The sequence below is a fragment of the Pagrus pagrus genome (assembly GCF_965226575.1).
Source record: "Pagrus pagrus genome assembly, chromosome: 11".
Lineage (NCBI taxonomy): Eukaryota > Metazoa > Chordata > Actinopteri > Spariformes > Sparidae > Pagrus > Pagrus pagrus.
This window is the reverse complement of record NC_140195.1, coordinates 24,173,286-24,189,766: the sequence shown is the minus strand read 5'-3', so window position 1 is coordinate 24,189,766 and position 16,481 is coordinate 24,173,286. Positions and strand designations below refer to the sequence as shown.

The 16,481-nt window shown below is 40.6% G+C and overlaps 2 protein-coding genes across 2 annotated transcripts; both read right to left on the bottom strand.

The window, feature by feature from the left end:
- Positions 1 to 306: 306 nt before the first annotated feature.
- ddost (dolichyl-diphosphooligosaccharide--protein glycosyltransferase subunit (non-catalytic)) lies at positions 307 to 4,669 on the bottom strand. The gene is made up of 11 exons (XM_084367726.1): positions 4,408 to 4,669; positions 3,548 to 3,658; positions 3,354 to 3,440; positions 3,158 to 3,261; positions 2,965 to 3,059; positions 2,572 to 2,665; positions 2,312 to 2,460; positions 1,571 to 1,718; positions 1,320 to 1,440; positions 1,107 to 1,213; positions 307 to 952 (listed from the first exon to the last, which is right to left on the bottom strand). The coding sequence occupies exons 1-11, from the start codon at positions 4,640 to 4,642 to the stop codon at positions 803 to 805; spliced, it is 1,401 nt and encodes a 466-aa protein (XP_084223852.1). The 5' UTR covers positions 4,643 to 4,669; the 3' UTR covers positions 307 to 802.
- A 510-nt stretch (positions 4,670 to 5,179) lies between these two features.
- Positions 5,180 to 15,401, bottom strand: zbtb17 (zinc finger and BTB domain containing 17). The gene is made up of 15 exons (XM_084367912.1): positions 15,227 to 15,401; positions 13,179 to 13,438; positions 12,895 to 13,074; positions 11,912 to 12,253; positions 11,731 to 11,820; positions 11,113 to 11,402; positions 10,424 to 10,566; positions 10,035 to 10,335; positions 9,714 to 9,801; positions 8,718 to 8,834; positions 8,490 to 8,610; positions 7,586 to 7,716; positions 7,205 to 7,465; positions 6,940 to 7,029; positions 5,180 to 6,495 (listed from the first exon to the last, which is right to left on the bottom strand). The coding sequence occupies exons 2-15, from the start codon at positions 13,381 to 13,383 to the stop codon at positions 6,056 to 6,058; spliced, it is 2,799 nt and encodes a 932-aa protein (XP_084224038.1). The 5' UTR covers positions 13,384 to 13,438; positions 15,227 to 15,401; the 3' UTR covers positions 5,180 to 6,055.
- Positions 15,402 to 16,481: the final 1,080 nt, after the last annotated feature.

The following is a 16,481-nucleotide window of genomic DNA, read 5'->3' as shown; positions in this document are numbered from 1 at the left end:
ATACTGTTTTACTTTGTTTGTATTTGGCGGACCCTGCCACCCTTCTAGCTTCAAACAGTGCTCTTTGGACCTTATTTTCCTCTGAGAACAGCTTGTTCATTCAGTTGTGGTTTGTCTTATTACCTTATTAATATCGTAAATATTAAAATTCTAAATTTGAATTTCCTCTCCAAAACTACATATAATGCCCCTTTTAAGCATCGCACGTCAATCCCGACACAGCATGTAGAGGGAAAAAAACACAATCCATCAGGGTCTATTAGGAAAATGACAGAATAATTATGTAATGTTAAAAAAAAGACTGAGTGGAATGTCAGTGTTTTATTCAGATGATTCCAACTTTTTTGGAAACACATCGAGGTCTTATCAAACAAATGAGAACAGTTGGCATTTTCAGTGCATGTAGTTACCACAATAACCTTTCCCGATTTAGAAGATGTGGGTCAAATTTTCATATGGATTTGATTCATGTTCCAAGGCAAGTGCTCTACTTTTATCAAATGTAAAGCAATTTTTATACAAACGCTCACTGACTTCAGAACATTTACAGGCCTTTGAGTGACTTCAGAGTACAAAAAAAACAAAACAAAAAAATGAACCACTGCATTACAGTCAGCAACCCTTATGGCCTCCAGTCCCCTAGTTGTTGAGTGCCCCAATAACTGAAGAGATACTGTATTTTGACGAAGGACTGCAGTCCAAGTCCCTGTGTGAAGAAAGACATTCAATTTCAACTCTTCACACCATAAGTTCAATTCTAGAATCTTGTCAACACCCTCGTCTTCCCCGTTGTTTCTCTGCATTAGTCGGACTTCTCCTTCTCTTTCATGTGCAGGAAGACTATGCTGAAGACAAAGAGTCCTGCCATCATGGAGAAGACGCTGGCGTAGTACGGGTAGGCTGAGGGGATGAAGCGCTCGTACTGAGTGTGCTGCAGGGGACGCACGGATACCTGTGATGCAGAAACAACAACGTAGAAGTTAGCCCACCATACGTTTGAGAATGCTTGTCAAATGCATTGTAAGTGTCACTTTCCATGCATGGAGATCTCCTTTCAACAACCATAACGCTATTTTAAGGTTAAGTAAACTTTCTGAGTATCTTGCCTGAGTGGAGGAGTACATATGTGTGTATCCCAGTCGGTTGTAGTCCACCTTGAACTGGAAGACTCCGTACACATCGGGCAACTTGAACTGGACGCTATATTTTCCACCTAGAAGAAAGACAACACAGCATTTATAGTGGATGTATTTAGGTTGTAAGCAATAATCAAAATGAATTCATCAGTACTACATATTGTTATAATGACAGCAACCTACCATTTTTCTTGAGATAAGTCCTGACGAAGGGGTCGATCCTCACAAACTCCAGCTGAATATCATCTCCATCAAAAGGAATCCAGCGGCCCTCAGACAGCATCTCAATGACAATGCTGTACTCCTGCAGGGGACAGTTTCACACTCATTCATATATATATACATGCGTAAAAATACACAACCCCTGATTCAGGCTAGACAAACATATTCAAGGTGATGCATGTTCACATGAATCACTGAAATCTCAAACTCACCACAAGGTCGGTGATGGTGTACGCTGCAGGGGGAGTGGTCTCTCCGACAGGATGATGGGTGACAGCTCCCACCCTGAGGACTCCAGCCTCCTTGAAAACCCAGCGAGACAGAGCCTCAGCCAACTCCATGTTCCCTGTCTGCTCGTGCCTAACAAAGACCATGACAAGTAGCACATCAACCACAGGAGACTGATACTGAATTTTTATGAAAATAAAAATGTAATTTAGTCAAGTGAGGGTCGTCCAAATCTGATGGGATGTAGTTTGTTTTACTGCAGATTTTGAAGTTGAATCGATCAATATTTTTCTGTTTGTCAGTAGGAGGTAAGAGTGCATTTACTGCCAAGCAGCAAGAAATATACGCTGTGAGCAGCCAGCCTAAAAATATCAGAGTTGGCCTCTGAAAAAGCATTTTTACCAAATCTAACCATAAGTGTACTAAAAAGATACTGCAGTCTTTAAAGACATATGCATTACATGCTAACTACACATGTAATAAATGTAATACCGTAACACTTTTAAATACTTTTTTCTACAAATTAGCTTGATGAGTTCAAGAAAGAATAGTATGCACATACATTTATTAAAGCACTAAACATGATCAAGGAGTAACAGAAGAGCTGTTCAGTTCACATAGCAACAAAACTGAAAGTAACAAAGATGTCATTCATTATATCTATGAAATATTGTCTGGTTTTAAGTGACAGAAACAGGAGGAATGTAATTAACACTGAAGACTACCTCTTGGAGCCAGGCGTGGCCTTCTGCACAGCTGAGTTGAAGAAGGCGTCGCTGAAGAATTCCATGGAGCCGCTGAAAACCACTCTGGCGTTGTTTCGGGCCTGAAGGCCAGCAATCAGCAGGGTGTTCTTGCCAACAGCATGGGGATACTGGAGAGCGAATAGAAAGAATAGAATCATTATTTTATGTACATTCCTTTCTGAATAAACTTCTTTATTATAATAATAATCTGATGTAACTGTTATGTTCAGTGCTCATACCTGAGAGATGGGTCGGTCAGGGAAAAAGGAGTAGGAGGTAGAAGAGCCGGTAAGGATGTCCAGGACAAGAGGGTTTTCTGGGTCTGCCACCATGCTGAAAGGGGAGGTGGTGTCGGTATTAATTCAACAATACTTAACAGGTGACACATCAAATGCTGATGAAAAGTCTCTGCTACAGCCAATTACAGGGAGGGGCCTGTGAAAAACTGACCTCAGGAGGTGATGGAGTTGTTATTTACTTATATAATAATAACTTCAAATGTGTAAACAACATGTAAAACAGCAAGTGAAAGTCTTTTCTGTTGCTATGGAATATCAACAGTTTCTATATACTGAATGTCAGGGTGACGAAATAGAGTAATACACTTTTAAATCATGTTAAGTTGTGCTTACCCAACACCCTTGAACAGAACAGGTTTATTGGTGGGTTTTCCCACAATAGTTGGCGCCTTCAGCAGGTTCTCTGGACCAGCAACAATCAGGGTGTGCTGGAGAGAAGGATCAGTTGTTAATAAAAACATGTCAGTTATAATGACTGGATTAGTTAAAGCGGACATGCCTGCTGTCTGAAGAGAATTCTGCTTACCTCTCCAGGGTCGGACACGTCATAGTTATGATGGTCAATGACACCAGTCTTTTCCTCATCAAACTCGATGCCACATTCACTGCCCAGCTCCCTCAGAGGGTCACCTTTGTAACAAGAGAAGAGTATTAATACAGGACAATAATATAGCATCATATTTAATATTACAGCTAAAACTGTAAACTGTAAATCAACTGACCAATATCAGAACTGGCAGCAACCAGCACGTTTCCTCCACCATCAATGAAAGATGTAATAGTCTCCACGTTGATGTTTCCTCCAAAGTCTGCAGGTGATAACAAAAAAAAATGATTTTTTTAAGACTGATTTACTGAGACAATGACGATGCATGCAGTTACTAACTTGACTTTGGAATAAGTATGTGAAATTTACCCTCAACTGACGGCGAAAAGAGGATTAAGTGGTCGTACAGGAACTGGCCGTATTTGATCAGAGACAGGGAGGAATCATCAGCGGTCTTGAATGTGATGTCAAAGCCACGATCTGAAAAGAGAAATACATTGTCAGCGGCACTGAAACATGTCACACGTCATGCACTTTTGCAGTAACTTGAACAAGGTGGCAGTGCACTGCATGCCATAGCTCCCCATATACGATATGCGTTAACTCTTACTAGGATTTCTAGCCTTTAAATGTCAAATTCTACAGCCCACATGGGAAAGTGTGCCACCCCAACTACACAATGTGTCTGCCAGAAAATGCTTTGAACAAAATAGCTGTAGAGGCATGAGAAAGCCCAATGACAGTATATTAGCAAGTGAATTGTTATCCAGGATAACATGTTGACAACCTTACCTATATTCAAATAAGTTATAATTGTACTGTTGGGTACAAGTGACACTTTGGTTGAAGATGACTGGTAAATTGATTATGGAAAATAAGGATTACATCAAATTATTATCTATTTGGTGTGCTTTGAGTATGCCGAAATGAAGAGTGGCTCCGTGTCGACTCAATGCAATATAAGTGGCCGTAAAGACACACGTACACGGCCATTATTTAGTAGGATATACATTAAATTGCCAGAGGCCTGAATGGAGTTTGGCGAAACACACTGAACATAATAGCTAAATAACGTTAGCAGCCTAGCTATGCTGCATGAAGCCCAATCCTACAAGTCTAAGTCCCAGAGACTCTGTATTCACAACCAAGGACCTGTTTGTAGTAGAATGGGGAGCTAGAACAGGACAAAGAAGTTTTATGGATAAAACAAGCACGAATCTCGTACTGACCTGCCAGACTGCGGAAGAAGATTGAATGGGTGTCTCTGATGTTGAGGTTGTCCAGCAGAACCAACGTTTTACCGTCAGCCAGAGCACAATGCAACATGGACGCTAACGAAATGAATAAAAGGACACTGTTGTCCAAAAGTCTGAACCTCCTCTGGCTCATTGTTCCGGTTCGTTTTTTGGACGATGATAAAGAACTGGGCCGGTTCGTCTGCACGACTGCTGTCAACGACGCCATTTTGCTGCAGAAGTCGACGTCAGCGTTAGCAGTCGACTTCACTTTGACCCCGAGATCCAGCCAATCACAGAGAGGAACGCGTCGCACTTGAGTTCCACTCCGCCAATGGGAGGCAAGCTTTATTATAAGACTGTGACAACCACGGAAGAATACACATCAAGGGACTGAAAGGAATAGCCATATTTATTGAATAATCACAATCAATTCAATTAATAATTCATTGACTGCATCATGAGTTGAATTGCCTAAATGACTTAAATGGAAATTATGTTTATTTTTAAAGATGCAGTATGGTTAACAATAATTTGGCTGAAAACAACCAATTAAATGTAATGAATGTGCAATTAAAAGTTATTATTCTATATCCCCGTTAAATGCTTAATATTGCTTATTGAATTTATATATTTTATTATTCAACAAATCTTTAACAAACCTTTACCAACACCATTGCATTCCAGGAAGTGTGCATTAGATATGTTATCCTTTAAGGAAACAAATAAGAGCAGTGTTATTGTAAAAATAACAGTACAACACGAGGGTAGTCCGACTGCGTGATGACTCTTTATTGATCACATGATGACAACTGCTGAGTCTAAAATGTAACTGATATTTACTGTGACGTCTTAAAGGGGTTGTTAAAAAAAGATAAAATGCCTGTCTGAGAAAATGAAAACAATCTAGTCAGTTCAATGTAATACCAGAAAAAAGCTGTTTGGTATCAATGAGAAACATTGAATTATTGACAAGTTGTAATCACCACTCAATCTTTTCTCAGACTTAAGACTTTTTTAGAGGCCACATAAATATACAAATATTATACATCCACAGCATTTACAGTGTTTGCCAGTACACGAATACATGACATCCCACTTCTGGAACAAAGAGAAAGTGATAATTACACCTAAGTTAAATCTTAGTACCTTCTTACATGTTCATGTAGATAATCTCTGTATAATGTGCTTTTCATGAAAATACTTTAACTAAGTACAATATATAACAATATTGTTGTTTTTTTAAGGAAAATGTACATATCTCATTGCAGTGAAATGTAAAAATACCACAAAGGACTTTCTTTAAGATATATTAGATAAGACAGAACTGTGATCTAAATGTTTTATACATTTAGACAATGCACAGTCCTGCATTTTGCTAACTATACTAGTAGTATAACCATCTGTGAAAGAATTCTTAACAATATTTACTGGATCTCACCTAATATCCTGAAATAAGGACTGCCAAAAACATAATTTATGATACATCCTAAGGTGTGTTGCATGTTATGAATCCAGTGTTGAACATCCTGGCAGTTTGAAACAATGAGGCTTCATCAACTCACTTCATTTCCTGTATTTCCTTCTGCTGTACAAAATAGATTTCTGTTACATTTCATAGTTTCTACATTCACCCGTCCCACTACGCCTGACTCTCACACTCCATCTCCTCTCCTTTCTCCTCCTCTATCTCTGCTGCAGCTTCATCCCTTCCCTCTGTGTGGAGCTCAGTGTGAGTTTCCACTTCTCCACCCTCCCTCCCCTCCTCATGAATCACCCCTCCTGACCCTTCCTCTTGTTCTTGTGTCTCCCCTACCACCCCTCCCTCTGCCTCTCCCTCTCCATCCTGGGCACGGAAGATCAGCTCTCCTTCCTGGATGACCTGTTCAGCTGTGGGCTGCCATGTTGTAGCAGAATCCCCCTCGGCGGTGGTGGCCGTGGTGTATTGGTAGAAGTCGGAATCTGCCTGGAACATGACCAAGGCCTGAGCTGTGTGGATGCGTACGTGCTGGGCTAGGGAGCTGGCGTCCAAGAATTTATCACCACATGAGTCACACGCGTACAAGATCTGGGTGTTGGGGTCTGAGAACAGAAGAAGTAAGTGGTTCACATTTCTCACATTGTGTTCCCTTCCATTGTACAGCCTCTATATCTTTCTTTATACCTGTAAGTGATCTGGCTCAGAATGAAACTAAACAAAGCTGTACATAATATCATACTTACGTTTGAAACATTTAGCAAGTTGAAACAACCACTGTTCAAAATGATCACCCTTCACACTTTTCAGATTTAAGGTTATGCATTATTTCAAGTGCCATATTTGTGTTTATGCATATTTTAGCCCATGTACTACAAAACAAATACTGCATAGTTTCTATAACAATACAGTATGGAAATCAACTTTTAGAGCCCTGACAAAGGTAATCCATGACAGTAAACATCACAGACAAATCACAGTAATCACAGAATTGGTCTCTCAACAGATGTTTCCAAGGTTAAGAATGAGTGAGTTCCCTGCAGTCTTACCTGCTTCTTGCACTTTCTCTACTGCCTTGGTGATTTCAGCTTTCAAAGCCTCCGTCTCATCTGCAGACACTGAAGCTGCCACTGGAACTACTGTAAACAGACACATGACATAAGGTTAACAAATACTCATCACTGTCTCAGCCCTTTAATCCTTCATTCTTATTTTATTGTCCACAGAAGGTCAAGGTAGTATCTGCAGCATTTGTCCAGGACATTGACATTTCCCCTAAAACCACTGAACTCAGCCTCAAAGATGCTGTCTGACCTGTCAGCTGAGCCACAGCACTGGCTGCCAGTGCTTCAGTTGCCAGGGTGACGATGTCCTCTGTGGTGACGGTGACTATGTTGATCTCTTCCGATGTGGATGCCCCCAAGCATCCATCGGATCCTTCGTCAACACTGCCCCCGGCTACCACCAGCCGCTTCATGCCGGCCTTGCCTTGGTGGACGGTCTTGACGTGGGAGCGCAGATTGTCGACCCGGTTGAACCCTCGGCCGCATTTATCACAGAGGAAAGGTTTCTCCCCTGAGAGAGAGCAGGACATAGAGAAGTCATCAACTGAAGATTAAAGGTTGAAAGCTGTGAGCTCTGCTCAATGTAGAGCTCTAAAGCACCATAATTACTTGACACTAATTATGTTCTTACCTGTGTGAATGATAATGTGCTTCGACAGGTCTCCCACATTAACAAACGCCTTGTTGCACATCTGGCACTTGTGTGGTCGGACATTGTCGTGATGCCGAATGTGATTGGCCAGTTGACTGGACTGCACAAACCTGTCCAGAGAGGGACATAAGATTTTAAGCATTTAAAGGGGCAGTTCACTAAATTTCAAATGAAAAAAACAAACATATTGTCCCACTTGCTACTTTATAGCAAAGTTCAATGTTAATGTTTGTTTTTTTGCACATGCCCAGTCTGGCAGCTGGGTCAGAAATCTACTCGCCCAAAATCAACTTTTACTTGCCCCAATAATAAAAACTGTGTTATTTATTTACAATTATCATATAACAAAAAAGACTTGTTAATAAACCGTTTAGTCTTTCAGTAAATTAATCCACAAAGGACACAGTGTGTCAAAAGTACGGTGTAACAAACATTCTTGCACATTGAACATGTTCGCTTCAGCTAATTAAAGTCTTTATCTGTCTTCACCATACTGCACACGTAGAACTCTTAACAGATGAAAGCAGATGGCTCACTCCTTAAGTACTTCCTGCATCAGCTCAGGAAAAAAACAATGTGTTTTATTCTTTTTACTACCTGCCCAATCAGATTGATTTACTAGCCCGACATGGCATATCAGGCAGTCGACCACTATAACCCTGATAGTGGCAGTTTTCAATTACAATTTCTTGTTGGTATATGACTTTTTAATGGTAGACTACATAAAGCAATTCCCACTACTCCCTATACAAGATAAAACATTGAACCAATAGCTTATGTTCTCTGTTCTCTCCGCACATATTTCCGAATCTCAGGTTATATTCAGGTTCAAGTGAGCTTGAATAATGAGTCTGTTACAGCACTGACTTATTTGCTTGCTGACCTTTTGCCACAGCGATCACACACATAGGGCTTCTCTCCGGTGTGCTGCCGTACATGAGCGATGAGTGAGCTGGCCTGGGTGAAGGCCTTACCGCAAATCATACAGACACAAGGCTTCTCTCCTGTGAAACATGAATTATAGTATCACCGTGGCTGCTGGATGTAGATAATATTTAGATTAGTATGCTGCCTTCAAATTCCACAGTGTGTGTGAATGTCATGGGAGAACCTGTGTGGATGCGTTCATGCCGCTGCAGAGCTCCAGGGTCACTGAAAGCTCTCTGACAGTGCATACAGATGTAGGGCTTCTCCCCACTGTGAACCCGCAGGTGTCTCTTCAGATTTCCTAAAAGGCAGATACCATCACACAAAGGTCAGGCCAAATGCCTCAAAGCAAAGACAACTACAGAAGTCAGCCTCCTTTAAATAACATGCAGACAAACTGAAAGCAGCTGTTGTTTGCTTTGGATAAAAAAATAACGTCTGACTAATGTGTGTCAGAGGATACTTGATGGAATTCTTTTGAACTCTTAAAATAACATTTAAATGTCTGAAAAGGTTGATGTTAACATATTTTGGTGTTTTGGAATTGGTCCAGTAGATTGCCTCAGGCTGCAGCTTAATCTTTGAAAACAGCTTCAACTGTTAAGTAAGTTCAGAAAAGTGTTTGTTTTTGCCACTGATAGGCTAAGATTGTTATTCGTAGTGTCTAACAACATTATGGAAAGGATCTCTACAGAGATGCACCTTTTAGTTAAACAGTTTTTATATTTAACCAGAAACAGCTGTTGTGTTGCTCTCGCCAAATCCACCAGAGTCCATTTGCAGAAACAGTCATTTTATCATCTACTCTCCAACAATCACCAACTCTAGTTTGGTCATAATGAATCTGTGCCAGAATTTTTTCACATCTAACGCAGTGAATTATGGGTTTATCTACTGGATCATTCACATACTCAAACATGTAAACACAGGGCCCAGAATTCTTGTGTTTTGGCAGTACAGGGGGTTTGCAACTAACAATAATGCTCATCTTAAATTCACTTGTCAAATCAAAACCTCAAACACAAAAATGTGCAATTTATAATCATAAAGAACAAATCATCTCGCTTTTGGGTAGAATTTCAATTTGTTCAGAAACAGAGAGTCCTTCATTTGTTTCAGTAAAAAACATCAACCCCGAAACACAAGTTAAGAAAACATATGCTCCATACTATCTTCTTACCTGAAGTGGTAAACTGTTTGCCACATTCTTTGCACTTGAGAGGTCCATCTGTGATGTGGATTTTTAAGTGAGCCTTCAGATTTCCAAACTAAAGACAACACAACACCAGGCAACAAGTTAAAGCACTCCATATAATATGTACAGCATGTATATTTTGCAAACAAACTCAGATTATCTACAATTAAATATATCATCAACATTTGTCTGAAAAATTTCACAGCATCATGTTTAAAATACTTTAATGTTATAATATGTTTTATATAGAAGCTGTTATGGGTCCTGTTTTTCCACAAAATAAAACCTTCCCGGACATTACGTTACCTGGTTGAAGCGCTTCTCGCAGTGTGGACACTTGAAGCCCTTCTCCGTGTCATGCGTCTCCAGGTGTCGCATCTTGGCCGTGGGGTCAGAGAAGGCCTTGTCACAGAAGTCGCAGTGGTATGGCTTCTCTCCACTGTGCACCAGCTGGTGGCGCTTGAGGTTGCCAGATGTGGTGAAGAGCTTGCCGCATACTTCGCAGCTGTAGCGTGCCTCGCCCGTGTGCCGTTTGCGGTGCAGGTTGAGCAGGCTGATCTGTCGGTAGCTCTTTCCGCAGGTCGAGCAGCAGTATGGCTTCAGAGGGCTGGGAGGTGAGGGGATGCTCAATTTTAAGACACACACATGACAACAGGCAGGCAGGACAGCAGGTAAACTCAATGTGTGTAACTCACCTGTGTGTTTTCTCGTGGGCTTTACAGGCTGCAGGGTCAGAGAAAGCCTTGTTGCAGTCCCGACAGCTGAACGGCTTCTCTCCAGTGTGAATGCGCATGTGTCTCTTGAAGTTACCTGTGTGGGTGAATTTCTTCCCACAGTCCTGGAGAGAGGAAAAGATGTCGAGTGAGCTGAACATTTTCATTCTAGAGCTGCAACGGTAATCAATTTGTTGGTCTGAGTAAATTCGTTGTAAGTCAAAATTCTCTGAATCCGGGTTCTTAAATGAGAATATTTTCTGGTTTCTTCACTCCTCTATGACAGTTAACTGAATATGTTTGGGTTGTGGAAAAAAAAAGACATTTGAAGGCATCATATTGGGGTTCTGGAAACACTAGTCAACATTATTTACCATTCTGACAATTTATAGAGAAAACAATCGATAAATTAATCGTGACAATATAACATTTCCGCCCTACTTTTAATGCAAAGACTTGTATGGGACTCTAAACATTTGCACAAAATCCCTACATCCCCGAGATTTGGATAAAAGCTCCAAGCATCCCCAACATTCTCTTGTTTGATGCAGATACATTAGTTGCAACACCTCTGCAGAATGCATTAGGCAGAACAGCTCAGTGTGCCTAGGCCCTTTTGTTACTACTGTGACAGTGATGAGCAGTGAGTTGATAATATTAATATTTCTCACCTCACATTTGTGCGTCACAGAGCTGTAAGGCTTTGACTCGGATCGGCTGCTCATAGACGTCGACGCCGTTTGTCTGCCCTCTCCCTCGCTGCTCGAATCGGCTCCTCCCTCCTGCTGGCTGACCTCGCTGTCTTCCTCTCCAGCCCCCTCTTCATCATTATCAGCCTCCCCGTCGCCGGTCTCCCCAGGGCCCTCCTCCTGTTCCTCCTGCTCTCCGGCCACTTCTTCTGGCTCCACCTCCTTCTCCTCAGCTTTCTTCTTTGATGTGCCTTCATCCTCTGAGTCATTGTCTACGAGGGCGACAATAAGGCTCTTGAAAATGACACACTGTCTGGAGTCTTGACTGAAAGTGGCAATTGCCATGATAGCACAGTGTCTGCAGGTTTCAGAAAGCCAAAAAACTGTAAGTCTGTCACTGATACCTGGAATTGAATTTAAGACTAAAACAAAAACTGATTCACAATTTAATTTAAAAATATATCATGTTCCTTGACTTTTTCCTGCCTGGAACATGTTCCTGTACGATGATACTTGATATTTCACAGTCAGGTCAAAGCTTAAAGGAAAAGGATGTTGTTTTGGTTGATAAAGCAGAGCAAACCAGAGCAACCTCCTCACCAGGTGGGAAGTTCCGTCGAGGAGGTTTTCTGATTCTTCTCCCCCGAGAGCTCATGTAGGACGAGCTGCCAGCAGATTTCAACTGTGATTCTGCAAACGAGAAAATATCTCTTAATTTTTTTGGTCAAATAAAAAGACCAACACTTTATCAATTCAAGGTCATTATTATCAATGTCCTTACTGGGCGTGTAGTCAGTGTCAGAGGGGTCATCCTGAAATCCAGGTGCGCTTTGTGCAGCTGTCTCTTCCTCCTTCTTTAGAGAAATCTTCTTCTGAGCAGTGACAATGGTTGTTTTGGGGGGTCGCCCTCGGCCTGTTTGGGTTCTGGCTGGGCTGGGTTGACAGACAGTCTGTTGTGTTTCAGGAGGGATTTCTTCCTTTTGGTCTTCCTGATTTTGTGTGGGCTCTTTGTCCTCTGTGGGGGGGCTGGGATGACTAATGTCTGCTTGGGATGCCACTTCTGCCAAGTCGCCCTCGAGTTCCTCTCGCTGCTCTCGCTGCTCTCCAGCATCTGTTTTTTCTTCTGGGATGTTAAAGACAAAAGGAGATGTTTCTTTATTTTAGTAGAATATGGTGGACAAGTACTGGATATCAGGCTCCACATCCTATACTCAAGACTAATATTTTATGAAAATGCTTTTGAACCAACAGCACAGAGTAACCAGAGTAGTAGTTTAATTTTACCCAAAATGTCAAATTCATGAAAATGCACCATAATGATCTTATCAGAGAATGTTTTCTCAGAAGAAAATTATAATAAAAAGTTAATTGCAGCTCAAAACTGTCTAAAATGTAAAACTCTAGCTTATTATTTCTTTATAAATCAGATAAGGAATACTGTATGTAATGACTGCTAATAACTGGTGGAAATACTTTACCACATGCAGAATACAATTAGCAAACCTCATGTAATGAAATGACACATTAGAGCATTAAATTAATTCAATACATGTTGCTGTGATGTTAATAACCTCATCTGACCCTTTGTACACCAGCAACAAATGACTGACCTTGTTCAGCACTTGTGAAATTGAGGTCACGAATTATTAAAGTGAGGATAATGACTTAATTTCAAAAAGGAACAGACATGAAGAGGATTGGTGCAGTGATTACAAAAAATAATTATACTAAGTATTTACGCAGGCTGTGAAGATGTGCACTCACCAACAGCCAAATCCAGTGTTATGAGGGACGGAGCTGGATTTGCCATTGACTGGTACGCAGAGCAGGCGTTTACAATTTCTTGCATCTGTAGAAAGTTGGCAACAGCCAGCACGTCTTCTACATTCTGCGGACTTAAACTCAGCTTGGCTGTGTACATGAACTCTAGGACCTGACCCAAACCTGCAACGATAGTCAACAATAAAACAGGTCTGGTTATACAGCAGTAATGAGCTCATGTATTATTATTTAAGATTGGTTTCAATCACAAGCACTGGGAGACCCACCTGCTGCATTGCTGATGTCGAGATGCACCACATCTTTCTGGTCAAGGAAGAGGGTGCGGAAGTAGACGCTGCAGGCCGCCAGCACAGCTTTGTGCGCCTTGAAGTCCACCCCGTCCACAACAAAGGTGCAGTCACACAGTAGGCCCTGCTTGCGCTGGCGGTTAAGCTGCTCCAGTACCTTCCCACTGTGCCACGGGAACTCCATCGTCCTGAAGGTTCAAGGACGGTGGAAGAGGCTGGCAGAGAGACAGGCACAGGCTCTGTGGAGCCCCGACAGGAACAAGATGTCATATGTGGAACATGAGAAAAGGCAGATTATAAGAATAATACGAATAATAACTTTATTTATATATATTTAGCACTTTTCTAAACAAGGTTACAAAGGGCAAATCAAGAGCAGATAAAAAACCCCAACACAAATAGAGATAAAACAGCAGCCAATTATGAAACATCATGGGATAAACAGAGAACAGTTAGAGTAAAACAACAAAACCCCAAACTTAGCAAGAATTTGTAAATGCCTTCTGATAAAAGACGGTTTTTAAGAGAAGATTTAAATGTTGCTCATGATGTAGCCTGCCTGATTTCAATAGGCAGGGACGAGATAGTCAGCTTGATCAACAAATCAGTTTGTTCGTACACTGGGAAAACATTCATTGGCCTTTTATTAAACACTACCCATCAGTCAGTGTTGTTTACCTCTGATATGACTGTCACCTCCCTGTGTGCAGGGAAGCTAACTCATTTTATGAATAATTCAGATGAGTGACAAGAGCTATCGTTCCAAAGTGAGATGTGAGAGTTTAATGTGAATTGTTATTTAACATTGTCGTAGATAGTCTTAGATTGGGGATATTTTGTATATCCAAAATAAAGACTTAAGACTTTAAAGGCTGCATTTCAGTATCATACTGTAATTTTCTGAGCTTCCCAGACTGACTTGTTCTATTACTTGCATTCAACCACTTAGTCGTTTTATCCACATTACTGATACTTATTAATTATTAAAAATCTAATTGTGTTAATGTTTTGTGGATGTACCTACAGTCATCCCCACAATACTGATATCAAGTTATCTGGTCAAAAATATTTTGCTATCAGATTTTGTGGCCCTGTCCTACAATTCTGAAGTGCTTTTTAGGAGATTTCACAACACCAAGATTGTGTATCTCCATATATCCTTAAAATATTGTGATATTATTTGATTGCCATACTGCCTTACAAAAACCATATGAGTAATTCAAACATTAATAAAGCGCCACAGAATTTAAAACGCCAGTCTGGTTGAAATGTTTATTTTTATCTAGAACATTTTATTATTATCATTTATATTTATTATATGACTTCATCCTGTAGTTCACTCAAATCTAAATGTTATAAACCCTTAGCCAAGGCTTTGCCAATGGTTTCTATAAACACACAGTATTTACATTTGTGCAGTTTTAAGACTTGCTGTGTGTCAGTAAAAATGTCAAGCCAGTACTTCATCTTGTATAATTTGTATCTGGTTTGTGTTGTATTGTCAGTGAATGGCAGTAGTGTGTGCACCCATGGGTGTAACCTCACATATCATATCAGGCGTTTTCTTAAATGACACCACTGGACAACACCCGACACAGCTGTCACACCAAAACTGTGTTTTAGCAGCGAAACAACACAAGCGTTCAAAATACAGCTTAAGCTAGCTCATGTTTCTCTAAGCTGCCCACAATGACTCCAGAGTTTAGCTTCAACTGATATCCTGATATCAGCCACGCAACTACACACAAAACACTGGTTTGTTAAACTGCAGTTATGATATTTTGTGACTGAAAATCCATCTTCTGTAAAAGTTTTGACCGACAGTGCAACACATCGATTACAATTCCTCCATCCTTGTAGCTTTGTTATCAGGGATTAATTTAGCGTGCCTTGACATGCATGCAGTGAAGGGACAAGATGGCGGCGCGTCGAGTCGGGCCTGTCTTCATCCCTTGTTGTTTTCACAGCTCGCTCGTCATTTAGCTTCATGTAAGCGCCATTTTAATATAAACTAACTCCTGAATTACCTCTTCGTTACCGCTTCCTCACTCCGGGTTGTGGTAGCTGCACCGGGCGGTGTTACGGAGTGTTTGGCTCAGTTAGGAAAAACAAACCCAATCGAGTTTTTCGGTGATCGATCTTGCCCCGCTCATTCCATCCACCACCATCTTCCTCTCTCTGATCGATTGATAGGGACCGGCCGGATGTATCACAGGAGCAGGCGCAGTGTGAGCACGTGCTGTGCTGATGATGACCGCATGGTGGCGCGATAGGGTCGACATCATGAGTGTGTGATGCCTGACACACGCCATACAGCAGTACATGAGATGATATTAAACTAATTAACACATGTTGATAGTTTGATAAACTTACTCAAAGTCACTTTTAGGCTATCTCAAATGTTATTATATTAATGTGTAGGCCACTAGACATCACTAGTATCAAACTAATATGGATGAGATCCATGTGTCAAGAATAACGATACAGAATCACCTTCAAAGCATCCTTCAAGGGAATAATAAAAAAATAATATAAAAACAATTTCAATGCTCTTCACTGCACCATTATAAATCATGTTGTGTGAATTTTTAATAATGTGGCCTTCCTCAGTGAAAAACAATAAAACTGCAAAGGCCACAGCCTGGCTCAAACAGTGGAGAAAATTAGAGCCACATAATGAAGGCTCCTAGGTTATTTTGCTTGAATAGAGCCTTTGAGATTCTTTTCTCGTGAAAGCAGGACAGATGCCTCATAAATGCTTCCTGAGACAAAAGCTGAAAAGAAGCACCTTCTATCCTGTATACAGAAAAGTGAATGCTGCTCTGTTCAGTACTGATTTTGAGACTAGTCTTGCGGTGCTCACTGCATACCCATCTTTGTGCATATATTTGCCCTATTTTTACCTTTAGGCCTTTTTGTCTGTATGGTGAAGGAATAATGGTGTTGTATCAATTGACCTTCAAAATGGATTACTGATTCCAGGCTGCAACTAATGGTTAGCCTGTTGTCATTGTTGATTAATCTGTTGGTTATTTATCAATTATTTGATTGGTAATTTAGTTTATAAAATGTCAGAAAATAGTGAAAATGCCACTCAGTGTTTCCCAAAGCCTACATGATCCTCAAACGTCAATATATTCAGTTTACTGTCATAGAGGAGAAAAAAACGTAAAAAATAATCACATAGTAAAAGATAGAAACAAGGAATTTTTTACCCTTTTCTTAAAAAAAAATACTCAAATTAATTATCAAAATAGTTCACAATAAGTTTATTTGATGAAT